Below are 27,907 nucleotides of genomic sequence, written 5' to 3'. Positions count from 1 at the left end.
GGAATATGTTGTGACGAGAAATTTTTCTAAAATACCAACTAGTCTCAGTAGGAATAGTTGAAACTCATCATATCGAGTTTTTTTTTGTTCTTTTTGGTTAAATATGAACTAGTCCCGGTAATGGACATGCCAAGACTAGTAGAAACTAGCCAGAACGTTTTTTTTTCCCAATATAAACTGACCTTGGCATGAGATCTGCCTCAGTAATAGTTATCGTTAACAATTATTTTGTCTAATATGAACCAGTCTTGGTAGCCAGCATGCAGGATTAGTAGGAATTGGCCAAAAATATTTTTTCCTGAATATAAACTTAGCCAAAGGCATGCATCAAGTTGGGACTAGCAGGGATACTCTGCATAATAAATTTCTATCGCATATGACCTAGTTTTTGCATGCAACCTACTGAGCCTAGTCTATATGTTGTTCTGTAAGGAAGGGATCGCATTATCAAATAACTTCAACTTAAAATAGTTTTAAGGATAGCTTATTTGATTAACAGTCCTTTTTTTTTAAAGTATTTCTTGAAGCCTGAAAAATGGAATCATATTTTCCCCTCAACAATGTCACCAAGATTAATATAGGAGTCCTACAAGTAAGCTTTTGAAGAAGTAATTTTTTTGTTGTCTTCATCTTAGAAGTCAGTGATCTCTGAGGTGGGTAAGAAAATATGACCACTGATGAATGTGACATGCAATATTGATGCGAACAATTGATAAAAAATAACAATTGAAAGCGGAAAAATTTTGAGACTTCTCATATATTAGTTTTATAATAAACATACACCAAAGCATTAGAAATAAATAGCTTCAATGTAATCTACTAATTTCTTCCTTTTTTCTTTTTTCCCACTCATGGGTTGCGCCGACAACCTGATATGTGAAACACGCTAGAATACGAGATACAATAAGAATGAGATGCGTCTAGCTTATTGGCAAACACTACTAGCATGCTTTCAATGTTATGATTTAACTAATTCTCTCCCTCAACAAGATTCAACCTTCTTTTACTAAAAATAATTATCAACATATATTGATCCCCAAAAGCCAATCAGCTGCTAATTTGGCAATGACCCATTACCATATATTATGTCCTAGTCACTATGGCTAAAGAGAGTATTTTATGTACATAACGGTATCCCCAAAAAAGTACCACTAACAGGGCTAACCCTTGACTAACCGGTAACATGAGATATCAAGAAAACTATGTTATGTGATATAAAAGAATCAATCAAATGAAAAATGAACTAAATAATCAGGCATCATTCAATTTTCTGTCTTTTTTTAATCAGAGCAATAGTTTTTGAGGCTTTGCTAAATGCCCTTATTCTGCTTGGATATCACTTCCCTGAAAAGATATCGCCATGAAATATTTATAGTCCCATGTTTGATTTTATTGGAAAATGAAAGGCGGTTGGTATCTGAATATGAAATCTTCTGGTTTAAAAAGCAGAATTCAGAAGCGACAGCCTAGGTATTTTTCATCCTAGTGGTCAGACTTGAGACAACTCCAAAGCAGCAGACCTAAATTACACGTGCTCAAAATGGAGGGCAAGCAAAATTAAAGAACCATCATCATTCACAACATTTGATTAGAATGAATCGCTCTGACAAACAGAAGCAGCTGCAGCTAAAGCCAATCAAAATTAAAGGCTAAAAGCATCCAGTTCACTTCAGAATAGAGACCTCAAGTCCACCCCTACAGTTAGCAGCGAACAGAGCAGATACCAATAATCATGTATTCGGCAAAGGATGTAACAGAAGGGTGCCTTGTGGCCCCTAATTACAGAATCAGTTTTGTAAACAGTGGAAGGGGAGCTGCACCAATGGTGGTCTTGAGCTGCATAGGAATGAGGCATCAATAGCTGTCTTCATCTGTTTCAGGCCTTCTAAGGTAGTAACGCAAACAGTTTGTCAACACCTGCATGCACATTAGATTTCCTGGATAAGAGGATATGGAGCGCTATCTATTAAGTCAAAGAAATCATATCATGTATCATTCTTTGCACGAACTCTCTCCTTCAGTGTATACTTATTCAAATATCACATTCATCCAATCTCTATCGAGTTACTGGACTTTTTCTGAAACAGATCACATGGAAGAGCTAGTGCGAGATATAAGACTGTCCTTTTGTTTGGAGCAAATTTTCTAAGAAGTTTTGTCTGTATAGGTATTTGAAAAAACATATGACTCAAACCAATTGCCTATGAAAACTGATAAGAAAATACAGAGATAACCTTACCTGCGATAAGGAGTTGTTCAATGCCGCACCTCTGTAGCTTACATGGAATTTATCCTTCGCAACCAGGCCCTGTAAAATAAGATAAAATAGATATATCTTTACTTGAAAAGCAATTGGTAGTTGTTCTGGAAAGAAGAAGAAGACATACTTCAGTGTCGATCTCAGCTGATTCCACATCAATATTTATGTCTATTATAATCTTGATTATCTCCAACAGTAGTCCAGGTCGATCAGCAGTCTCAATGTAGAGTAAGCTGTAGCAGTATTAAAAAGTTCAAGGAAGCAGGGTTGTGACATTTTAAGAAATTCCAGATTAAGAAAACAGTAACCACCTGAGGGAGGAAAAGCAAGGAGAAAGGGGGGGAAAAAGAAGGGAAGAAAAAAAGGAGGGGGGAGGGGGGTTCCCATGCACGTGGAAGCAAATAACCATCAAGTAAGCTGCAGAGCAGAATAATGTGAGAACCAAGATTCGCTATAACGAAACGTACCACCCCATGCCGGATGTACCAAAAAGTATCAGTATCAAACCAAGACTCGGTACACCAAACCTACCCATGTACTGGACGTATCGCACTGTACCAGCATGGTACCAATACAGGATCCGATACCGATATGGAAAACCTTGATAAGAACAAGCATACTGTCTCAAGACTCTCAATGCTTGTGTGCCTCTTAAATAGTATTTAATTATTCTAGAAGAGGTATGTAGATCTAATGAGAATTAAAGGTTCATGTTTTATGATGACTTATAGAAAGATAACCAATAAAGACAATGACAAAAAAAAAAGACTTGTAATAAGCGTGGAAACCAAAGACCGTGTTGGTAAACTATAGTAATTGCCACTAAGTAAGAGTTTCAAATATTATAACATACCGCATATTCCTTTTTAAATATTTAGAACTTTACTTGAATTTACAGCAAACTTAATAATATCAAGCACAAAAACAATAAATACCAAAATGAAGTAACAAACCTTCTCTTTGGTCCATCATCTTGAACAAATATATGTGTTGCAATGTCAACATCAAGCTGTCCATAATAAGAATTAACAGGTCAGGGTTTCTGTTTGAACAGCATGCAAGATGAGAGACATCCAAGACAAAGCTAATTTTAGGTCCAGGAATGCACTCAATTGGTACTCAAAACCTAGTTGAAAACGTGCTACAAATTTAGTATAACACTTTGTATTGAATATAACACTTAGTTAACCCTTTGTACTGAATATAAATTAAAGGCCTTATATTTTAACTAGCAAGAATGCTCTGATGCTTGTCACAACAAGCATTCCAAACGTGATTTTAACAGTTTGGACACAAACAATGCAAAGATTTTACCCATGTCCTAGAATAAATCTAACTAGATTAAATTTTACGTACAACGTCAATTAAAAGACTACTTTCACCTGCAAATGTTTGAGTTAGCACCAACTAAATGGTGAACTGATGTACAACTCTCAAAGAAACAACCATGGCAACAAAAAAAAACTACAGCTCCACTTGTAATAGGCAGTCCATCTCTTAGAACACAAAAGGTGGATTTGCAATCAGAGAGTAGCATACTTTGCATTAGACCAATTTCAAATTTTTAATCCAATATTCGCATAATTATAATTGCAATGCAACTGTAACTTCCTGCAAGAAATGTTACCTTTGTATTCCATGGCAAAGGATCATAAAAGTTTAAAATATCCATCAGCTCTCAGTTACTTCCTCGTCATTTGTCACATTTCTAAATTACTCTCACATCCCTACCTACACAGCCTAACACAGTTCTATTGTGGTTATTTTTTGTCCTTGAGCCTTCAAATCATCTCGCTTTGTCATCCCAGTCCAATGATATTAGAACCTCATACATCCATCTTTCAAATCCTTAAAGAATCTAACTCGCAAAGTTTTTTTATGTTGTTTTATATCCCGGTTTCCAGTCTTGAGGTTAGCATGTGTTTCCATCTATATTACTTGATCCCCTGCACATGCCCTTCATGCTCTAAGTGAAAACCTGAAATAAGCAACTTTATCGGCGGCCAAATTACCTCGAATGGACCTTAAAGACATGCTCTTGCCTACAAACAAAACCGTGATGAATGTACTCCCCACAAATTTTTAGTGATTGCCTAATCAAGATTATCCTGGCCTTGAGCATTCAATGCCTTAGCTTAAACCATGTTTTTTTTTTATTTTTTATGTTCCAACAGTTTTGCATACAGCCCCATTGCATGCCTCAAAAATGTAAGGTCACGATCAAGGTCTGCCGAACTCGACCGAACCATCTGGTTCCGGCAGTGTCGAACCGACCTGGTGCAAAACTAGGTTGGTTTGCCTAATATATTTAGTTCCGACTCCGTACCGACTGGAACCTCTACCAAGCCGGCCGAAGCTGGTCCTTTACCGATCGGAACCGGCTGGTAAGTGTCCAAACTGGCCGGAACCAGTCGGTTCGGTGCAGACTCGATGCAAACTGATACCGGCTGAAACTTCTACTGAGCCGGCTGGAACTGGTCCTTTACCGATCGGAACCAGCCGATAAGTGTCCAAACTGGCCGGAACTAGTCAACTCGGTGCAGACTCGGTGGGAATCGGCCGGTTCGCACCGCGTCAACCCGATTTTGAATCGGGTTGACACTGTGGACTACACCGGATGCTTTTTAAAGCATCGAGTCTGTTGAAAAGGCCGAAGAGTGTTTATAACCCGGAGCGTGTTCCTTATGAGATGAACGTACAAGACTACGCCACTTAATTAGAGGGGTGGGCTGATGTGCCTTTTGACTACGCTGATGATCTGGATATCTACGAGAGGCATCGCTACTCGATGCTATTTTAGATATCAGTATGTATGTTGGACTTTAAATGTATGTAATTGATTGTATTATTTTTTAATTTTTACGTCACTGCTTGATTTGAGAATATTTTATGTTGTTCATTTTATGATTTGTCTCATTTTAAAGCAATAAGATATATCATCTAGGTTAACCGGGATCATAGAAACACCAAAAATATCAAAAAATATCAAAAAATATCAAATTAGACTTTAAATCATTGAAAAAGTTCCAAAAGAGTGATTACCAATTAAATATTTTTGAAAACTCAAAAAAAAGGACATGCCAATATGTGAACCGGCACGCCTGGCACCCTATCCGTATCAATTTGGTATGGCACCGAACCGTACCGGGCGCCGACCGGTACGGATCCCGATACTGGTTTAGTGGACCTTAGTCACGATAATTGACAGACTACAGCATTCCCACTCTTAATACACCTGCCATTATCCGCACCTCCAGGCCTTTCTTCTATCATGTTACCTGGTCCATATAGTTCATAAGCCCAGGAAAATATGCCTTAGTCGCTTGCATTATATTGCATTTTCATATTGTTTCAAATCTTTGAGTTTATAGGTTCTTGGGCATTTTTTGCAACAAGGCCTCCATTTGATAAAAGTAGACATAATAGAATAATGATATGTAAGATCGTATAACACATATGGCACATCAAAAAGTAAATAGCGCTGATCCAAATTGTTCACATATATTATCATATGACTGGATGTTGTAGAAACCAAACTACTAGAATATTATACGGCACATAATTTTATTTCTAAAGATTGAAAAAGAGGATAACCAGTCTTCTTGTAAGTGATGTCCAAGTGAATATTGCACTTGTTAAGTTCATAAAAGTGTTTCTCCTATGTCAAAAGTGATACCGAACCGATACAATGCACTTATTTAGGCCCATCAAAGTGTTTCTAGAGAGAAAAAGCATTAAGTTATCTTTAGGGCCAGATCATGTACTGATAAAAGGAATGAGTATCCATGCCCGTCTCTCACGCAATAAAGGAGAAAAGAGAATACTAAACTCACAAAACCCATTCCTTTGCTGTAGGAGAACTAGGTCACTAGGCCAATTGACCAAACAAGTTCCAAAATGAAAGGAAAATTTTGAATAAATTGCAGTTCGGTTAGATAACAAGTCCAACATAGTCCAAAACATTTAAAAACATCCAGTTGCAACAGTTCATAAAGTTTTAATTAGCAGAACTGGTCCAGATGTTGTATCCTATTTTTCTTTATTTATACTTTATATGTGTTCAAATAAACCAGGTAAGCAAGCAAACCCATTTGAACTGTGACCAATAAATGGGTCCAGCCATGTTGTAGTACAGGGAATGGTGTTTATTATTGACAGCTGGAGATTAACTCCTGAAATGCTTATATTTTGAGAATTTGCAAAAAATAGGTACAGTACCTGAAGAATTTGATCGAGTTTCCTGAAGAATTGTGATATTGTGTGAACCTTAAGGCATTTATTTGAAGTAAATATAAAGCAATACTCAGAACTGAATAACTGAAAATTTGCAACAAAAGCATCAGAACTCTCACTAAAGGAAATTCTTTCATAGAGCTTAATAAAGAATTAATTCTTAAGTTATAAAAATAAGAATTTTTTATGCTAAGCTTCTCAAGGAGTTGCAGTATCACCTTTTGCTACTTCTGTTTAATTAAATAACAAATTCAATTCCATTTTTCTGGGCAATATAATAAGAAACAACTGAATCGAGTGAGAGGAACTTTTTACAGCTCATGTGTGGACTTCTCACAATTTCTCTATGTTTTTGCCTTGTCAGTGGTTGGTTAATCTAGAACTTCAAAAGGAAAGCTAACATATTTTGCCAATGAAGGATAACGTAAAATACTTAGATCCAGACTAATACAAAATTCCAAACATTGAACCTAGAAATGACAGAAAGGTAGATTCTTTGCATAAATAAAGCTTGACTCAACAAGATGTAGTACAATATTCAACTATCAGAAAGAACTATGTTACCTTCTTCTTTGGAGGTTTTATTCCAAAAACCTCACCCATTGCCAGCTTCTCACTAGATTCCTACAGAAACAGCAAATAGATTGTGCAATTAAAGAACAAAAACTATTAAAATACATGTCAAATCTAGACAAGTATGAAAATAGGAACATACAGGGTGGTACTCAAGAAGATTGTTTATTATGGTAAGCCGAATTTTTTCCAACATTGCAGGGTTTTCAACCTTCCGTCCCCTAGCATGTTCATGAAGCCAACTAGATGATCAGATAACAATATAAATGGGGAAAAACAAAAACTCTAACCATTCAATATCCACAAGAAATGACAAAGAAAAAAATGCCCTCATTGGCAATCAGTTTCAATTACACTTGAAAATGGCAACATTGTATGACTCTTAGAAATGGTTCTTATTACAGTCATAACGGATAAGCTCATGACCAAGGATGGTATGTCCATTAGGCCTTGCCTACTGGTGTAATGACAAAGCACATTATGTGGCACATCAATAGCTTCAAGATCTGGTTCCATTGAATCACTTCCACATCAGATATTCATAAAAATAAGTCTGACATCTACTTTGCCAAGCAATGAACTATCACCAATACCAGTAGAAGTTGAAGATATTGCATGGCTAATCTGGTAAATATGCACAGTGCATATTCTGGTTTGCACTGAGTAAATGACCAAGACGATAGCATATTGTGCATAAATAAGAAGAGGACCGCCTTCATCAACTGATTGTAATGTTTACGACATTTTCAGATATGAGGATTGAGTTCAATAACAAGGCAGGATACACCAACTAAACAAAAAAAATTCACATATGGAGAAGATCAATAACTACTCTAAAAAATTATTATAAAATAAATCAGTAGAATCTTTCATAACAAAAATATCACCCATGATTGTACGTCATGAAAATTTTTTCCTTTATAATAGAACACTCAGCTCTTACAGTTCCCTTGGTCACATCCAGGCCCAGATCTCTGAGTGAAGATCCATAACTTCTTTTAAAAGATTATTATAAAACAAATCACTAAAAAATCTTAAATAACAAAATATCACTCACGATCGCATAATGAAAAATTTTGTCTGTATAGCAGAAGGCTCAGTTGTCACACTTCCCTTGGTCACATCCAGGCCCAGATCTCTGAGTGCCTTCATCTGCATATTTCTAACAACTGATAAGTAGCCTGTCACCCAGATATACAAAGATAATATTAAATAATCTAATTGTCTTGTAGGTCACAGTGATAAGTAATAACCACGTTCAGAAGCACACTAGACAAACCTACCCACCCTCAAGGATATGCACAATACTGGCACCGAGTGCAATGTAACCATAGTATAACTTTTACCAATGCATAATTGGCTTCAAATGCTTCATATCTCGATTATGCAAACTAAAATCGAGATGAATGCTCATGACAGTCTGCAATGGTTGAATGAGTATTCAATAACATAGATTGTCCAAGGCATTATCATTTTTGTAAAATCAGTTGATTGACCACAAAACAAAGAAAATAATTTGGAAAAAATCCAGAAAATCTCCTTTTTTATGGGTGCTGTATAGATTGCTTTTATATAGACTTCCATCAGTGACAAAATAGTTAATGATCTTGCTAGTGATAGTGGAAACATCAACCAGAAAAGAGAGAAGAGGGGGGGGGGGGGGGGGGGGGGGGGGTAAAAGATTACAAGATATTTTTTAAAAGAATAGAGGACAACTGCATGACAGAGGATCACCATGTTATTTACACCACAAAGTTAACAACTGCAAGAGAGTTGAAAATACATCCAGCAAGGATATTCTAGGATAAGGTGTGACCTTTTTTTTAACTGAGAACAAGGAAAAACAGTAACATCACCGTGTCAACAAGTGGCCCCAGACGGTCCCCAAAACTAATCTGCACAATTGTTGCATCTGGATCCGAATCTTGATCGATCAACACAATTGGCATTGGAACCACATTCTTCTCTTGGTCAGACATCTGCCACAAAGAACTTTGTCAAAATAGTGGACATCAAAACAATATAATCCAATGGTATCAAAAAATTTCATACAATTTCAGGAGAAAACAAATTTAAAGTACACAAAAACTGCAGATAGCCCAAGCAAGCTCCCCTACTTTGCCCCAACATTTCATAAATTAAACAGGAGAATATTGCATTTGCACAAGAAATGTAGTTTCATCTTGGAGACCGGATTTTCATAATATACTTGTTCTAGTTTTCTAAATAATAAAATCTTTTTTTTTGTTTTCTTTCTTTTACCAATTATTTAACTATAGCTTCTGCTGAAACAATACATAGATTTTCAGTTGGCACTGGTTAAATGCTCACATTAGTTTAAATTAAAAAAGATGATGATAATAGCTTTCCACTATTTATTCCAGAATTCCATATCTTCTTTAAGGCAATCATGAACCCACTTAGTCTTCATGCCTGAGTAGTATGATCATCACAGGTTTTGGCAGATACACAATAAAGATTCAAGACTTCGTACTAGTAAAGTAGGACAAAACAAAATGTTAAGCAAAGAGAATCATTAAAAGAAGCATTGCATCTTTCCACCCAAAGCATAATTGCGCATAATACAACTGTTCGAACCTTCATAGAGAAGATTGTTGTTAATAGACACATCACAGATGAAGGATGATTTCACATACCGAGGAGGAAGATCCCAATGTGTCTGCTGAATCGACAGAAGATTGAAAACCACTCCTGCAGAGCAAAGACTTTAAGATATACTTAATGATGATTTCTAAAAAATGTTTATGCTGCACATGTAATCAGTGGCGCCACAAAACATTGTCTCCCACCAAAGAAAATTTAGCATTGAATATCATAGATATATGACAACCTTAATAAAATTTTTTTTTTCTATTTGCAATTTAAGATATATGTATGAAACGGTGAACAAAGAAAATGAAAGCAAAACAACATGTATCAACATGTGGTGCCAGGTCCTATACTCAAATTTTTTGATAGAGAATTACAATTAACAAGATTAGTGTCACTTTTCTACCCTGCTCTTTCACCAGCAGTGTGAACCATCAACCATTGCATTACTACTAGTCTCTTATGTAATTAATTGTTGCTTTTCTACCACTATTATGAATTTAATCAAATTCTACAGACAGTGTATTCCCTATTATACAGATCCTTACTTGTGCTCTCAAGAAACCAAATCATATATTTACATGTAAATATATAATTCTAATCAGATAAAGAAAGAAAGAAAACAAAAATGAATATTATCACATGCAAAAACTCAAAGATCAATTGAGTTGGGAAAAAAGGAAAACAGAACATCATAGCAAACCAAACTATTTTATATGCATATTTTCACGTCAAATTGACTGCCAGAGAGGCGCATCATATCCTTGAGAATAAGTAGAGAAAGAAGAGGAGAGAAATAAATCCAGATTAAGGGAACAAAATTTTCATCATGACTCAAATCATCAAGAAAACAAAGACCAAGCAGCCCAACCAAACCAAAAAGTGAATCCAAGCTCACCCTCGGATCTTTCCGAGAAGTCCGCTGCCGCCGGAGGCGGTCGATCCATAGAGGAAGGGAAAGGGATTGGCGACCTCCACACGGAGGGAGTGGGAGCGGGGAAACCCTAGGGCGGAAGCCCTCGAGAGACGGAGGGCGCGAGAGGAGTAGAGTGCGTGAGAGGAGAGGAAGGCAGTAGCTGAAGCCATCGCCTTTGCTGTTACAGGGAGCGGAAATGGAGATGCGAAGGGTTGGTGTAGGTTCTGCAGTCCCTGAGACAAAGCAAGGGACAGAGTAAAGGGTGTCTACGGTGTTTTCGAAAGCAAGCAGCATCTAAATAGGATTGTGTCTGGATCCAGAGGTTTCTTCATGGTTTTCTTTTTTTTATCGACAGGTGGCTTGGTTCGGCCATCAACGAGATCAGTCCTAAATTGAGCGCGGAGTACCGTACTACCTTGGGTGTAGCGGTGAAAGAGATTGCGAGCCATACTTCATTCTAGTGTGACCAGGTTTATTGGTATCCCACCACATGCCCGGTGCTAATCTGACCCTATCACTTAAACGATGGGCCATTACAGTAATATATATTGCTTACTATATCTGGCTGGCTAGAAATACCTGAATGTTTGGAGAGAGCAGTTCTACACCAAAGTTCGTGATGAACAGAGCCTGGGTGTATGCTGCGGAGATCATAGGTCTATCGGATAGGCTGTTGACAGCTCGAGACATCTAAAACTCTACTTCTGCTTTTGTAGTGCCTCAGACGAACATCATCTGAGCTTCCACCTTCGAGTTTCCTTAAGGTCAACTTTGATGGATATGTTTTGAATGACGGTATGAAGGTAACAGCCGATGGAAATTTTGCAAACATATGTTTAATATGTTTCAATATTAATATGTGCACATGTGCTTAACTTCGATGGATTTTTAATATGTGCACATATGTTTCAAACATGAAAGAACATAAGCATAAATATGTTAGAAGTTTGTGTCTTGAAATTTTGCAAACCGATGGAAATTCTTAACTTGTTTCTCCTTCATATGCAAAGGATACAGTTTGGCGGAGATAGTTTTCTAATAGTATCTTCAAGGTTCACTTGGAACATTTTCTTTAATTATTTGGAAGATTCTCTTTCTAAAAAAATTAAAAATCTTTATATGGTTGGCTTCTAAGAATATGATTTTTGCCGCAGAAAATTTAGCAAAACGAACAAAGCTAAGTTCTGCTCAGAGTGTTTTAGAGCCCTTGAATTTGCTTTACGTATCTTCCCCAGTTGTCAATATGCAAAAAAATGTGGATTTGTTTCAAAGCTAAAATTAAATGGTTAGGTGGTATGGGTCTTAGAAATCTTGCTGGGGCATGTGGAGGTTGAAGAGGATTAAAACTTTATTAGTTAAGATCCAGACCTCTTGGTAGCTTTTGTTTGGTGGATGGTCTGAAGAGACAGAAATTCAATGATATTTAGATTTGAAGTAGAGTTTGACCATTTGCTCAAGAAAGAGATTGTTAACATTCTGTTGGATTGGGCTTCATGAGTACTGATAGAGCTACTGAATGGTTGGATGTTTGCAGAAACTCTTTCCTGATATAATGTTTGCCTCAACTTTCTATCTTTTCTCATTTCATAATCTTAATAAAATATAGATGGGTCAAACCTATTCTCTCCTTAAAAAAAGGGAACAGTGCTGCTCATGATCATCAGCAGAGATATGCATGACATGTAACAATTATATATTAACTTTCTTTATATAAACTGGAATGTTATTGTAGGAGGCGAGGGACATTAGATGACTACAACATGGATAAGGATGCTCGAGATGAAAATGTGGCAAGATTGGGGGAAAGATCAAACCATGTATAATGATTTAAATTCAATGTAAATGGTAAGAAAGACTTCTCATAACAACTAAATACAACCATCTCTCCATAACAATCAACCCTAGAAATATAATCAAGCACCGGATCTTGGTCACCTAATTCCTCTGTATCTTGACTTTCTGGCCAACCTTGAGTCACCTACCTGAATCTCCTAACCATTGACTTGACTATACTGGTCAAAGACTCAACTTTGGTTACTTAAAGTATAGGCTTATACCTCTTTTGTACATTCTATCCATGAGATGATGTCAATGATTGAGCCCACCAAAATGGACTCTCATGATTCAAGAATCAAAGGGACACTTTTGGTTCAGACCACGCTGCTTTGCCTGCTCAAAACCCTGCCAAAAGGATAAGGAGCTCCGACCCCCAATCCCGATCCCAATCGACATATAAATATTCTTTTTAACTCCCAAATGTAAGTATATAACCCCCTCTCCTCCGCCCCGGGGTTTTTAAAGATATTTGCCGACTACTTAAATAAAAGAAACACAAATACACCGACCCCCTTATATCGGAAGTTTCCGCCCGACGACGGCTCGGAGGTCCAAGGTCCTTCTCTCCGTCATCAATTCCGCCCCTTCGGTCCTCGAATTCCGATCCGATCCCCTCCGATCGAGGAATGCGGCAGGCGATCCAGTCGTCCGAGGAGCCCTAGAATTCTGAGGGAACTAGGGTTTGGCGCCGCCGCCGAATCGCGGATTCGACCCGCGATTAGGGTTTTCTCGCCCCTCTTTTACTTATCTCGCTTCTCTCGCTTGATTTTGGTTGCTGAAGCTTTTGATTTCGCTTCGTCGCTGTCGCTGGGTGGTTTCTTTGGCTGTCCGGCCTACGTTGCGGAGCTGGAGTTGCCGAATTGATGTAATTCGGGCGACGACTTCGGGCTCTGCTTCAGATTTCTTGCTCGAATCTCTGGATTTCTTGTTCTCGTTAGGGTTTTGATTCGATTGTTTGGGAATTTTCTTGTTACGTTCTGTAGCTTTGGAGTTCAGGTTGAGTTTTTTTTTGTTTTTTGTTTCTTTTTCAGGTCTCATGCTGTTTCTACCTGTAGTTTTCGTTTTTCATCTCGTGGGAGTCTGCCTTTGGTGGAATTATTGAGCTTTCTGGTCGTTACAATAGCTTGACCATTGTAAATCCCTACTGCATTTGCTCTTGTTGTTGCTAGGCTTACTTCGTGGTCTCTTCAACCCTTCAATTGAAGGATTGAAGTCTCTTAGGTCTGTTTTCATTTTTATCTCCTCACTTCTTAAGTTCTGCTCTGTTTTCTGCTTTGTTTTAGTACGTTATTGGAGGTGTAGTTGCTGTGAACAAGGGGGGAAAAACAATCTTGAATCTGTGTGATGCAGATTAAGTATCGACTTTAGTTTCTGGGGTTGTAGGAGTTCGTAATCCTATTCTATATTTCTGTCTTGTCATGCCTATGTTCAGTGCTGCCCTCTTATTTGTGGGGTATTTATATCGAATTGTGCCGTATTTGATGCCAATAAATGCGAAGGAAATGGTGATGTGCATGAGTGGGGGCAAAATGTGGATTTAAGCTGTAATGTGTGGTTAAGAGAGAAATGGCGGGGAGCACAAGAGCAGAGTTGGCTTCAAGCAGTCTGGATGGATCGACCTTTGCCGCCACATATCCAAGTGGGCAGCGGGGAACGTATTCTGGCTCGAACTTGGATAGGCCTGGAAGCTTTCGTGAGAGCCTAGAGAATCGCATCATGGTTTCAGGGCCAGGCATATCCAGAAACACAGCTCCATCAATGGAAGTTCCACCAGTGTCCCAGTATCTAACACTGGAGCCTATTTCCATGAGCGAGCAGAAATATACTCGCTCAGGAGAGTTAAGAAGGGTTCTTGGTATTTCTGTTGAGGAGCATTCATTTGGTTCTGTACAGTCTAAGCCACTCCCTCCTATTGCATCAGAGGAGCTAAAACGTTTCAAAGCAAGCGTGCTAGAGTCATCAAACAGGGCCAGGTATTCTACTTGTATTCCTTCCTCCTTTATTCTCAGACTGGCCTGTTATGTATACTGTATACATGAGGTGCATCCATGAGGTGCCTTTCCCATTCTTCCCAATAATTTATGGTGCACTATAATTGTAGACTGTTTGCCATACATCATGACACAAACAGAATCCTGTCAACTTATCTGGCTGAAGGATTTAAAATGTGCTAGTTCTAGGGTACCCAGAGCAAGTGCTGAAAGTCCTTCAAACCAGAGTGTTAGTTACGTCTAGACTCAATAGAACACCAATATATAGCTGATAGTGGCTGTTTGCTGACGATATAGCATCTCTTTGACCAGGGATAGGGCAAGGTTGTTGCAAGAATCGGTTCTGAAATTGGAAAAGTATCGCAACATTCTCTCAAGGAAACGACAAAGAAGTGAACCATCAAGTGAGAAGTCAGGTACTGCAAATTTGTTAAAGTTGGGAGGTCAGGCTCATCAAAACCCTGCAGAAGTTGCAAGTCAGAGATTGGAGGACAGGACAAAAAATGTTGTCCCAAATAAGCGTGTTCGCTCATCAATGGCAGAAGTACGGGTTTGTATTTCCTATCAAGGTGTTATTTGCTTGAGGCTTTTGAACTTCTGTCGATGGCTTTTTAATTGTATGGATAGAGCTAGCTTTGCCGTGAGCACTTTCCTTATCATTTTCTGTCATGTTCTTCCACACCATTCATTTATGTGGCTTAAAGATGAATGTTTTTCCCCTGCAAGTTATATAGGTCTTTTCAAAAATCATAGGGCGTTTTAATAGTATGCTTGCTTGTCTGATCTCTTATAAGAAGAAGCATATAGCTTACTTGTTTCTGATCATTGGGCAATTGTTTGATGCAAAGAATATCGAATATTGTTCATATATGGTCTGGATACACTATAAATAGTTTTTCCTCTTTCTGCTATAGTCGGAAGGGCGCAATGCTGTTCCTGTGAGGCAAGGTACAGCAACAGACAAGGATAAGAATATGCTCAGGGCCTGCAATGGTGGACCAATGCCCTCTGAAGACAAGATTCGTGGGCTCCCTCCTGGCAGCGAAGGTTGGGTGAAAAGATCGAAACGAAAACGCTCTGTTGGCACAATGGTTAACAGAGTTGCAGAGGGTGATCGAGACTCCAAACAAGCAATTCAACAGAGGCCCAACAATGAACCCCGTCCACGATCATGTGATAACCTTGGATTCCGGTATTTTTCTACCGGATATTATATTTCTTGTTTTCCAATCTTAAATTCATATGCTGGTGTAAATTGCTAGTTACCATAGAAGGTAGTTCCTGGTTTTCTAGTTGCCCACTTGCTTTATTGGTTGTCAAAAACTGATGTTTGCAGTTAGTCTGCTTTTTACATGCTGACAAAATTGCTAAAGGATCTTGACTATTCCTTTGGTGTCGGGAACATCTTGATAATTTGTTGCTTTAAAATGTGCTTTTATCAAGAGTTTGGTGGAAACTGGAAAGTATAATTAGTAAAACTTGAAGTGAGAGAAATAGTTTATAAATTGGGTTAAATATGTAGATGATGGGGTGAATTAACAATAAAAATCCTCTAAGGGATTCATGTATTTAAAAGATAATTGATTAAGTGTTAGCTCTCTTGATCTTTAGCTAAGAGATGAAATTCTACATATTGCATTTTAACGAAAATAGGGAGTCAAGGGAAACTAGGTAAGTTATACGACATGTACAAGAAGGTTAGTAGTTGTTGAATTTCTAAAGTTTCTTGATATGAGAAGGTTGGTGCATCCGTTCTAGGTTTTACAGTATTATCAATTTCCATGACTCTAGTAGATATTGAGGTGTTTTTTTGTTTAATCTATTGTGTATGTAGGATGTACTAAAAGTGATTGCAAGAGGCTTCTCATAAGGTATGATGAGGATATGAAAAGATGGAAATCTGTATCTAGATATTGTTAAGAGAGGTCTTTGCGATGATACTTTAGGGCAAGCTATAACCATTAAGGCAAAGTTTTGAGATGCCGATATGTTTTATCTCGGGTTGAGGTGATATCAGGATGCTACCATCCCGACTCTTGGGATTGTTTGGTGTCCAAGTACCAAATTGGAACACTATTATTTTTTCTTTTTTGTTTGATTAATTTCTTTTTTCTTTTTTTATCCTAAATAAGTATTTCAGTGAATATTTATTTTGTTTGTTTATTTTCTTAACTTTATCCTCCACCTTCCTCTCTCCCCCCTCTCCTTCCCTCCCCATTCTTTCTCTCTCTTCTCCCTTTCTCTTTCTCACTACCCATACTATTCTCATGACTAAGCCAAAGAGAAAGAGAGCATGGCCCCCACCATGCTCTTTCTCCCTCCTTGTTTCTTTGAAATTTAATGGCACGGTGCGGTCCCTCCTGGTATTGGCTGAACTGGCCTTTGTGCCGACCGTCCCCAACCTTGTTTTGAGCCAGGATAAGCCCACTAAGTGACCGGTGTCCAGCAAGTGTCCTAGGTGCTGGTTTCTTGTTGGTACTGACAGTACCAACCTAAATCCTTGGTTAAGGCAACTGAAATAAGGGTTGCTTTGGTAAGGAAGAAACAATATTCGTGCTTATTATGCACTGATCAGAATGTGGAGATATTTTTTCAATAAATGGTGTTCTTGTGGTATTAAATCATTTCAGTGAGATTTTGTTAGATGAACAAAATTATACTACAAAGTATAAGATGAATCTAAGAGAGAGAGAGTGGTTGAAATGATTTGGTCATGCTGAGAAGGCCATCTAGGTTAGTACTCATTCATATGATTAATTGAATAAATTAGTATGAAGAGGCGGAATCTGTACATTGCTTTTATTTTATCCAATAATATATGTTATATCACCATGTGAGGTATTAGGTAATATGCCAGAAAGTTGCATCTAGTGGATCTTTTGACTATTGTTTTATGATATGTATGAGGTATCAATCATCAGGTGCGAACAACTTATAAAGTGTCTGGTTGGATTATTAGTGGTTTGACAATGACAAGCCTCTTCAGGCTTTGCCTTTCTATCATCTTGGATGCCAAGCGTTTGATATAGAAAAAGTAGTTTCTTAATATACATTATTTGTCTATGATACAATATTGACTTAGTAAAGTTATTAGGTAAGCAATAAAGTTACATCTACTAGATCTTTTACTGTTCGTGTAAGATATGTACGGTTTATTAATGTTAGGCATGAACTACTTATAAAGTGTCTTGAGGGATGACAATGACAAGCCTCTTCATGCTTTACCTTTCTATTTCTCTTGGATGCTGTGAGTTTTGTTATAGACAAAGTAATTCCTTCATATTCGTTACTTGTCTATGATAGATTATTGACCTATATAACTATGGAAGGGTGAATAGATTATCAGAATAATGGAAGTCTTATGATAAAAAGTAGAAAAAATAGCTAACTGGAATGCACCCTAAGTCTTTACTTTTTGTAAGTATGGATGAAGAGTTTGGAAAATGGTGGACATGCTAGCCTCCAAATTTGTTAATGGAGGGATAGGAAGATAAATGGAAATGTCTCATATAGGAGTGAAGTGGGTGGGTGGGTGAATGGGAGTTTTGTGGAGTGTTGGATGATAATTCACTATACCACCATGAGCTATCACTAGGACTTGCTCGAAGATTTATAAGATCATTAAAAAAAATGAAAATTTATGGCAATCTTATATATTATAATGTTGGGCTATTAATGGGGGGGCATGGGGAGTATTATTATTAGAGGATAAAGGGAGGGAGAAATTATTAAGATAACTTGGAAATGCTCATTATAGGCTGTAGTGTCAAACTGCAAATAACCTGTTGTCCAGGGGTTTTGCATGAGCATGCCTAGGAACTAGAAGTGAACTGATGCGGACGAACTTACCCCATACTGATGTTATAAGACTTGTTGCATATGTCTGTGCTTATTTACATATAATAATCATTTACAAAGGTTTTTATGTCACATTATGTTCTAGATTTCTGTACATGTATGATACTCCTTATCCTTGGTTTTCTGATAGCTTTAATAGCACCTATGGACTTGTCCAAAGATTTTTAGATTTTGGAGGATGAAAATAATCTAGTAATATTAAATCATATCTTTGATTCTTAGTACTTCAAACATTCAGTTTCTTGCTTGTGTGACCAACACTGTGTAGCAATGGCTGTTAGTTATGAAAAGGAGGAGGAAGAACGAACATTTATCCCTCATCTGGCTGTTGAGACAGAAAGCTTTGAGATAATTTTTATGTATGCCAAGCTTAAAATGGAGACTGTTTGCTATTGACATTTCCTCTGGGGTGTGCTTTGTGCTAGCTAGTTAGTTTTTAAGGTCTGGATCTACTACTGTTATCTGTTTGGACACCAAAGGTCTTTCTTCTTGTATCCTGCTTTTTCTATTTGTATTGGTTCGGGGAATAAAGCTGCTTCCTTTCTCTTTGCCAATGAAGTACAACCTCCACCCTTTTGTTTGTTTTCTGGTGCTATTCTTTTCCCAATTCTCGCATTATGATTGTTACTTCTCATTTTACTTGAAAAAGGGAAGTTCTACTCATGTTTTGCTGTTGCTGCTTCCAAGCTTATGCTTTCATGGTTTCTTTAACCTAATGTAATAAAAAACGAAGAAATTAATTTGACTTTTTTGCATTTTGGTCTTGCCATAAATGCTGACATATTTGCTGCTCAACCACTATTATGTTAATTATTTGGTTAGGTTTATGTGGTTATAAGATTGAGAGAAATTTCTGCTATTTCTTCTTGAACTTCCCATCTTGCAGGCCTGGGTCATCCAGTGGAATTGTAGGAAGCAACAAGATTGATGGCAATTCCCAATTAAGTGGTGCTAGTTCCCGTGTCATACCCAAGAATGACTTGGATAATGGCTCTCTTTCAAACGAGAGAAGAGAGCGCTCTGCTGGACTAGATAAGGAGCGAATTATAGCTAAAGGAAGCAATAAGTATGTATACTTTTGTGAGGTCTTCCAAACTTGATATCTTCATCAATACTGCATTGGGAGCTAGCATCTATTCTATTATATGATACAAAATCCCTTGAATGAACTAATTGATTTGACCAATCATTTATACTAGTATATTTTTTTTTCTTTCCTAATTCTCCCCCCTCCAATGTTTGTGCAATCGATTCTCTTGGTTTCATTTGCATGCATGATTTTAGCCAGTTGATCTCCGTTGTCTTCGAACCTAACTGCAACTATTTAATATGATATGCTATGCTGTCTGTCATGTGCTTGCATGTCAGTCATGTGCTTGCATGTCATTCATGCTTGTTTATATAATTATAAACTTATTGGGCAGAGCAATGCCTGTTGCTTATGATTAGGCTTTTATGGTCTCACAGGGAGTTTCTTAAGAAAATTTTCTCCATTACTTTTCCTTCATTTGTCATACTTCCATTTATTGAAATGAATTTAAGTCATCCGGTATCCAGGTTAAATGCCCGTGAGGATGCTCAACCAGGAAGTCAAAGTCCTCTGACAAAAGGAAAAGCATCTAGGGCTCCAAGGACAGGTTCAGCTGTTGTCATAAATGCTTCTTCAAATTTTCCTCGCACATCTGGTGATGGATGGGAGCAAGCCCCTTCCCTAAACAAAGTCCAGCCTTTACCTGGGGCAACCAATCGTAAACGTCCCATGCCTACAGGATCATCATCACCCCCCGTAACTCAATGGGGAGGTCAACGGCCACAAAAAATCTCCCGGACAAGAAGGGCAAATGTAGTTCCTCCAGTCTCAAATTTTGATGAAGCTCAGATTTTGACGGAAGGATTTGCAGCTCCTGATGCTGGGGCAAGATTATTAACTGTGGAGTCCAGTGGGCTTTTATTTCCCAGGGGCATACATAATAACACTCTGCAATCAAAGTTGAAACCCGATAATGTGCCATCTCCAGCTGGATTATCAGAAAGTGAGGAATCAGGTGCTATTGAAAACAAGTTTAGGGAAAAAGGGACTGATAGTGGTGAGTTAGAGGATGGGCCCTTGAACACAGTCCATAAAGCAACTTTTGTTTTGCCTACAAAGAAGAATAAGGTTTTTTTAAAAGAAGCAATTGGAGATGGAGTTCGGAGGCAAGGCAGGAGTGGAAGAGGTTCAATGCAGTCAAAAGCATGCTTAACCTTAATGAAAGAAAAATCAGAAAATATCGACACAATAAAGCCACTCAAAAGCGGGAGGTCTGGTTCTGATAAGAATGAAAGGTGCTGCCATTTAATTTTTGAAGACACTGAAAATCTGGTATTTTAATTACATGCTTGTAACTAATTTTGTTCATGCTTAATTTAGTTATTGTTTCTTTGGTGCAGTAGGGTAGGCCGCCCTCCTTCCAAAAAAGTATCTGATCGCAAGGCTTCTACTCGTCCTGCACAAATTATAAATAGCGGTTCTTCAGATTTGACAGGTTGTTTATTTAATATGTTTTTTAATATAAATAATATTCTAAGATTTTGCAATATATTTTTGGTGTTCTCCTTTTACCTATATCTAAATATGCAGGCATTGTATATATTTGTAATTTGTAGGTGAATCAGATGATGATCGTGAAGAGCTGTTATCAGCTGCAAATGCTGCTCGCAATACTAGCTGTGTGCAACCCACCCTAGTAGCTTTTTTGGTTTTAAAGAGCAAAGCCCTTTCTTTTTGATTTTTTTTTTTTAATTTCAGCGTTCTTTCTTTTGCAGATAATGCTTGTTCTGGTTCTTTCTGGAAGAAAATGGAACTAATTTTTGCTTTGGTTACTTTGGAAGATATAACCTATGTGAAGAATCAGGCTAGTTTCTATGCTGCTACCATTTATATTTTAGTTGAATTTATATTTTTAATACCGTTCTCATATTTTTGGTTGAATCGGCCTTTTTATCAGATAAAATTTGTGGAGGAGCTTGATGAAAGCTTGTCATATATGCATGATATTGATCGTAACATAATGGTATCAACTCTTTCCAAGTCCCTTCTTTCAACATCTGCTTTTTTTTTTTTATTTGTTTGGGGGGAAAAAAGACACAGAGCCTCATATATCTCATTAGCTCTCTGTTCTTTTTATTTTCCTTCTTGGCCTTCAGACACGTTGGGGCTTCCTCCATTGTTATCTGAATTTCTTTCCCTTTCTTAGTAGTCTTTTCATTTCCATGGCCCCCCAGTTGGTATTGCAATACCAGTTTATCTCAGAGAACTTTGGAACAGTGACATTTTTTTTCATTTCAGTCGCCTTCTTTATGAATATTTGGTATATATATATATATAAATATGTTTTGTTTTCAGGGCGAGCTTGCATGCCAAACAGTGCTATCACCTCACTCTTCTTTTTCTATTGAACAAAGTCTAGCAAATGTTGATGGACAGAACAAATCTGTTGGGACTCTGTGTTCAGTTGATGAGCCACAGCATGCCAACACAGCATGTGGAAAAGTAGAAACAGAGAAGTGGCTCGAGAAAATGGTTCCACTATCACAGAGGCTTCTGTCAGCCTTCATTGCAGAAGAAGGAACTGAGAAGTTTAACTGCGATAATGAACAAGGAGATATGGTTTTGCAGTTTTCAAGCGATTTTTTTCCTTATGGTACTAATAGCAATGTTGAAAATGAACATGAGACAGATTTTATGAAATCTGAGTTTGAAATGGACCTTGATTTCAAGAATCAGAAAAACCACTCTGGAGATACCATTCCTTGCAATGGATTTGTGACGTCTAGCAGCATCAAGAGTTCAAATATTCAGAATTTCACATCTGGTGATGAGGAACTGGCAGAAAGCAATGTCGTGGTACATTCAGATAATGGGTCTCTTTCAGAGTTCGGGCAAACTAATTCGAATCAGCTGCAAGCCATGGGTACAACCTTTTCTGGTACTTCCCCATATGAGTGTCAGTTTGAGCATATGTCCTTGGATGATAGGATCTTGATGGAGCTGCACAGTATAGGCCTATATCCAGAGTCAGTGGTATGCTCACTTTTTTATTTTCAAATCTTTCATTTGATTAATTGTCTCTTTGTTGGACAAGCATGAATTACTCATATTTATCAAATCCCCTTATTTTTGATTGCACGGTCACCTTTGTCCATGCAATTGTCGTTGCTCGATTCCTTTTCTTATTTATATCACTCAATCACATCATCTACCTAATATGGTCATATATATGTCTTATATATATATATGACCAGATTAGCTGATTCTTCTTATTGAAGTTGTCCTCATGTTTTTATTAGTGCTAAGATGGTCATTTATACGAAATGGGGAAGGGAGAAAAGAATTCTACAATCTATCTCTTGGTGTCTTTCCAGCTTTGTGCTACCCCTTTGTAATCTAATACTGGAGCTTAGTTGATAATATTGCTGGTGAGTTATCTTGTAAACTAGAGATGAAACTGAGGTCAAGGTCAATGATTTTACTTTGTTTCTCATGCAGCATCCCTAGTTTACCAATGGATTTTCTGAAGTACCACCACCAGCTCACCAGTTGCCACGATTTTTGTTTTATGTTTAACTTTTATTTTGTTTCTCATGTAAGTGGTCTCATGTGTTCATTCTGTGCTGTATCACTCATTGTTGGACGCTGTTTTTTGCCTTGCTAGTGATACTTCTATAATTTAATTGTGCTTGATGATATATCTTCAGCACAATTATTTCAATCAAGTCATGCTTATGTATAGCATTGGCTGAAAGTATGATACATGTTACACTTGCTTTAAGCAACATAAGTGTTGTCAATTACAATTGCCTCAGCGGCTCAGCCTATATTTTCTAAACCATCTAGGGAAATGCCCCAGAGGAGAAATGTAAAGATTAAAGATCTATAGGCCCATTTTCTCTGATTTGAACCTTTTATCTATGATTTTATTTTGTATGCTTTATATTTTAACTGTTGATTACCTTCTGCAAAAAATCAAACATGTTAACCTTTTCTTTTTATGTTTGATAATGAATTCTCTCATGAAAATTTACTTTCTTTTACGGAATTTCCTTTTTACAGCCTGATCTGGCTGAGGGCGAGGACTGTGAGATCGATAAAACTATTTCGGAGCTTAAGATAGGGCTTTACCAGCAGGTTGGATTTTCACAATATATTCCATTTTTTATAAGTCAATCTTTTCTGTTTTATTTTAAGTTAATTTGCTTTACTAATATAGATAGATAATTCAGTCCTTTTAAAACAACTTTTTATTTAAGCTTGTGCAATGCCATCCTATTACATATTCTTTTAACGTTCATGGACTCAGCAGGATGTTCCCTTTCCACAAAGGAAGGTTCGCCGAACCGGTACTGTGACCCGTACCGGTTGGCTACCCATACGATACGAAGGGTACCAAAATAGGGAGAGGAAGGGGGAGAGGGAGAAGGAGAGGGAGGAAGAGAGAGGAGGGGGGAAGAGAGACTCACCAGATGAGGGCTTTGATGGAGAGGGAGAGAGGGAGGAGAGGGAAGGAGGCGGAGATTATAGCCCTAACCCTAGTTTTGAGAGAGAGAGTGCGTGGGGAGAGGGGGAGATTTATCGATGACAACCGACGTCGAAGAGGGGGAAGTGAGCAGCGTTCGGTGGCATCAGTACCATCGAAGGCAGTGTCTGGGGAGTGAGTGAATGAGAGAGCTTTGAAGGCTCTCGAACGATCGAATAGGTCGGGTGGGAGGGCTTTTGTATATGAACCAACCCGAGCGGCTGAACCATCCCGGGCCAGTGTTGGTATGGGCCAAACCTCCTAGTTCGGGTTCATTTGGTGATCAGTGCCCCAAACACTAGCAGTTACCTTTTGATTTTTTGCAGATGATATGCTAGGATAGAAGGAGCAGTCTGTATTCCCATGTACTCTTTGTTTTGAAGTGTAATACACAACTTGCAGTTTGTCGTTATTATAGGAAAGAAGTGCATATTATATGGTCAGAGGTTGCAAATAAAAGCTTGATACAGCTTTTCAACATCTCTCCCACCGTAATCTGTTTCTTGGTTGCAATTGTTTTACCTTTCTTATTGGTGCAAAACATGAAAGCATCTTTTTTTGGGTCTTCATTGATAATATAATGCATTAACATTTTACTGATTCAATAGGTGAGGAAAAAGAAAAAGCAGTTGCATAAATTAGAACAAGCTATTCAAGATGTGAAAGAAATTGAGGCCAGGTATGTTTACGTACATTTTTTGGAGTGCCCTTGCAAGTTACAACATGTAGATGTCTTTATAAGTTTCAACTTGTAGCTCATCCTGTGTGACCAAGCATCTTCTATCACTTAACTTGCAGGAGTCTTGAGCAGCTTGCAATGAACAAACTTGTTGAGATGGCATATAAAAGGCTAATGGTAATTGTTCTTAATTTTTTCCTCTCCTAGAAGGTGATAACATTATGTTTAAGCTCAATGTCAGATGAAATATATACTGTAATGCTTCATGTATTAAATTTTCATGTACGAAGTTGAAAAACTTTCCACTAAGGGATGCATTATGCAACAAACTCATGCATTAAGCTACTTGTTGGATCCGGCTGCATTCAACTAATTGAATTTGTCCATCGTATTGTTACTCATACTCGTCATTTATCTTCTCTGGATGCAGAATAATTGGCATATGTGCATTTTTCTTAAGCCAAATTGTCAGTTAATTGCTGTCCTTTACCCATAGCCATCTCTCTTTCAAGCTGTTTTTCTTCCTCTACAGTGGAGATAATTCCTGTTGCAATTGTTGTGCAGTGGAGAGCACTGCTTTTGTCCGAGCTGGAATTTCTGCCTCAACTCTTGATGCCTCTGTTTTGAGTCTGCCAATAGAAGCCATACTTGTTTATGGACACTAGGCATCAGAGAAGCCTACGAGCCCAAGCCTATGTCTGTGCCTGCTATTACCCAATAATTATCCTTAGTCATTGTGGGCTGCAATCAATTTCTTTTCTTCCTAGTACAGAACCTGTATCCCCCTTTTCCCCTTCAGTTGATCATGCAAGCTCGCGAATGTTTCATTGCAAACATATGTCTGTAGCTTTGGAATTTCTATATCTGGTCTTATGGTGGGGGTAGCGACTTATTAGAATTGCCCTGTTTTCGTCTTGTTCTTGGACGGTTATATCTGGCACCGGCTATTGTGATTTGGTGTTCTATATGTTTTTCTTCATTATTGTTGCCATTATGTATGTATGTTGGTCAGTATCCATTTATATATGTTTGTATATGTTGCCATTTACTAGAAACTAGCAGAAATGCATGATCCACGAAATTGATGTGTTAGAAGGTGATAAGTAAAAAGGGATTTCTCAGAATATGCTGAAGTCTTTGGCACTTTGCTTTATAATTACATTGGGGGTATTGAGGTTTGGAGATCGTATCATATATATATATATATTTTTATTTTTTTTCTGTTCTATGCTGGGTTCTTTCATTTTACTTTCACCTCCTTAATCTAAAGCTCGCTTGATTTCTGGCATGCCTTGGGAGCCATTGAAATTCTAAATGATTTTCATTTGATAATCCAGTACAAAGGGAACTTATTTTTGTTTGATTGTTTCTATCTGCATTATTTCATTTGCGTGTGGCCAATCTTTGTTAACCTTGGTTGATGTGGTCTCTGCATTATTTCATTTGCTTCTATCTGCATTATTTTTATTTTTATGCTTAAATAAGTAAATCAGTCTTTGCCCTAATATTTCTGTTTTTGTGATGGCATATTCTGGTAAATGTTTCAGCAGTGTACATCAACAGATTTCTTTTTTTCTTTTTTTGATCTTATGCAAATTTGTTTTGTGCTTGCAACCTGTGAATTTCTATATGCTCTTTCAGTGCCAGAATTAGTTCATCATTCTAATGTTTATAAATTAATATAAAAAAACTCATATGTAAATTATCATATCATTATCATTTGCATGTTGTGTTCTATGTTAAGATCCATATTATTAACTTTGTCTCCTTGAGGAGCTGTATACTCTTCCTGGGTTTTCACCACTATATTGGATAAGTATCTTTGATTATGTGAAATGTGAAATGTTGCATGCGGTTAATTGGGAAATGCCTCTAAGACCTGCTGTTTTTATAGGGTGGTCGTGGAAGTCCTGGTTCAAGTCATAAGAGTGGAGTCAGCAAGGTCTCGAAACAACTTGCCTTGGCCTTTGCTAAGCGTACTCTTGTCAGATGTCAGAAATTTGAGGAAACAGGTCGAAGCTGCTTTAGGGAACCTGCTTTCTGTGATGTAATCTTCGCTGCACCACCTTACAGCAGTGATGCAAAATATGCTGATGGTATTACATCTGGAATTACTACTAATATATGTGGGGAATCACATAGTAGTCAGCTTGGATCTCGAGTATCAGGTATGCTATTTAGATGGTCTAAATAATACACACTTGCACATATAATGTTCATATCTATTGTATATTGTATGTTTGTATGCACCTATTCTTTTAAAACTGCTTTATTGATTTGCTAAATGCTTTTTAATGCCTATTTTCATGCTATAGCTATCGAATGTGAGTAAAGTCCTCTTTCTAACCAGTCTAAACTATAACGAGGTATTTCTGGTGTGAATTTGCAGCTTCTGGTACTTTGGCTTCAGGTGTAACATCAAGTATGACTGAGAGGCATGGGTCTAGTCATAAGATTGACAGAGGTCCATTGGATTCATATCAAGGCCCTGCTCATATGTCTGAGCAAACTGTTGTTAAAATTGATCCGATTTCGAACAGAGGGAAGAAGAGAGAGGTGCTACTTGATGATGTTGTTACAAGTGCTGCTTCAAGAGCCACATCAACTCTCAGCCACACTCTTCCAGTTGGTCCAAAATGGAAAAGGACCGATAGGGAGAGGGATCAGAATAAAGATGCATTGACAAGGAACTCTACTGCTAAAGCTGGCCGTCCGTCATTAAGCAGTGGCAGGGGTGAGCGTAAAACAAAGACAAAGCCAAAACAGAAGATAGCACAGTTATCAACTTCAGGAAATGGTCTTGGCAGAGTTACAGAGACAACCAGCTTTATGCTGCCTTCAGGTGAAACCATGAACAGTGCAGGCACCAGAGTTGATCAAGAAGTTGAATTGCGGAGTGTAGGTAATGCGGCTCAGAATTCATCGAAGGACATGGATGATAATATATTCACGAACTTACCGTTACATGGAATAGACTCTATTGATGAATTAGATGTAGCCGAAGGCCTGGGTGGGCAAGGCCAGGATATTGGTTCTTGGTTGAATGTCGATGAAGATGCATTCCAAGACCATGATTTAGTGGGCCTAGAAATTCCAATGGATGACCTTTCAGAGTTGAAACTAAACTTTTGAAGAGGGCCAACTATACCTCTTGTGCATATTCAAGAGTCTAGATCAGAATGCTAGTGCTTCCGTTATGAAACAACTAACTAATCAAAATGTCAACCTCAAGCAGGTTAAAGTTTGTAACTAGCCCAGTCCATTCTTTTGTATACCTTTTTTAAGTTCTTGGCAGATCCCAATTCTCTTCTGTCATCTTTGGTCTCCCCCTGTAACAAACTACAATCTCAATTGAGAATTTATCTAATTTATATTATCTCAAGCTAGTGTTCATGA

The 27,907-nt window shown here is 37.8% G+C and overlaps 2 protein-coding genes across 7 annotated transcripts; one reads left to right on the top strand and one right to left on the bottom strand.

Annotated features, from left to right (window-relative positions):
- Positions 1-1,557: 1,557 nt before the first annotated feature.
- LOC103705862 (ACT domain-containing protein ACR12-like) lies at positions 1,558-10,939 on the bottom strand. The gene is made up of 10 exons (XM_008789750.3): positions 10,575-10,939; positions 9,724-9,778; positions 8,923-9,045; positions 8,124-8,218; positions 7,209-7,287; positions 7,058-7,117; positions 3,214-3,269; positions 2,388-2,493; positions 2,240-2,308; positions 1,558-1,917 (listed from the first exon to the last, which is right to left on the bottom strand). The coding sequence occupies exons 1-10, from the start codon at positions 10,760-10,762 to the stop codon at positions 1,855-1,857; spliced, it is 894 nt and encodes a 297-aa protein (XP_008787972.1). The 5' UTR covers positions 10,763-10,939; the 3' UTR covers positions 1,558-1,854.
- Positions 10,940-12,864: 1,925 nt separating this feature from the next.
- Positions 12,865-27,907, top strand: LOC103705824. 6 transcript variants are annotated; one of them, XM_008789708.4, is made up of 16 exons: positions 12,875-13,561; positions 13,712-14,401; positions 14,732-14,969; positions 15,334-15,611; positions 19,164-19,343; positions 19,835-20,602; positions 20,708-20,802; positions 20,924-20,986; positions 21,083-21,171; positions 21,265-21,330; positions 21,663-22,340; positions 23,370-23,444; positions 24,441-24,511; positions 24,631-24,688; positions 26,406-26,679; positions 26,901-27,907. In XM_008789708.4, exons 2-16 carry the CDS (start codon positions 13,995-13,997, stop codon positions 27,641-27,643), a joined length of 4,083 nt encoding a protein of 1,360 aa, XP_008787930.1. In that variant the 5' UTR covers positions 12,875-13,561; positions 13,712-13,994; the 3' UTR covers positions 27,644-27,907. The 6 variants fall into 6 exon arrangements, with proteins under 6 accessions (XP_026660167.1, XP_008787937.1, XP_008787953.1 ...); XM_026804366.2 differs by having other exon boundaries at positions 12,865-14,401; positions 26,922-27,907; XM_008789715.4 differs by having other exon boundaries at positions 12,872-14,401; positions 20,711-20,802.

The sequence above is a fragment of the Phoenix dactylifera genome, chromosome 14 (genome assembly GCF_009389715.1).
Source record: "Phoenix dactylifera cultivar Barhee BC4 chromosome 14, palm_55x_up_171113_PBpolish2nd_filt_p, whole genome shotgun sequence".
Classification (NCBI taxonomy): domain Eukaryota; kingdom Viridiplantae; phylum Streptophyta; class Magnoliopsida; order Arecales; family Arecaceae; genus Phoenix; species Phoenix dactylifera.
Note: the sequence above shows the minus strand (reverse complement) of the source record. Positions and strands in the feature narration are given on the sequence as shown.

Bases quoted from the DNA above. Each gene is read 5' to 3' on its own strand.
- LOC103705862 (XM_008789750.3), bottom strand. From the start codon at position 10,762: ATGGCTTCAGCTACTGCCTTCCTCTCCTCTCACGCACTCTACTCCTCT. The intron at 2,494-3,213 runs GTTTGTTACTTC...ATACTGCTACAG, and splicing joins GATGATGGACCAAAGAGAAG to CTTACTCTACATTGAGACTG. The intron at 1,918-2,239 runs GTAAGGTTATCT...ATGTGCATGCAG, and splicing joins TGAACAACTCCTTATCGCAG to GTGTTGACAAACTGTTTGCG.
- LOC103705824 (XM_008789708.4), top strand. From the start codon at position 13,995: ATGGCGGGGAGCACAAGAGCAGAGTTGGCTTCAAGCAGTCTGGATGGA. The intron at 24,512-24,630 runs GTATGTTTACGT...CTTAACTTGCAG, and splicing joins GTGAAAGAAATTGAGGCCAG to GAGTCTTGAGCAGCTTGCAA. The intron at 26,680-26,900 runs GTATGCTATTTA...GTGAATTTGCAG, and splicing joins GCTTGGATCTCGAGTATCAG to CTTCTGGTACTTTGGCTTCA.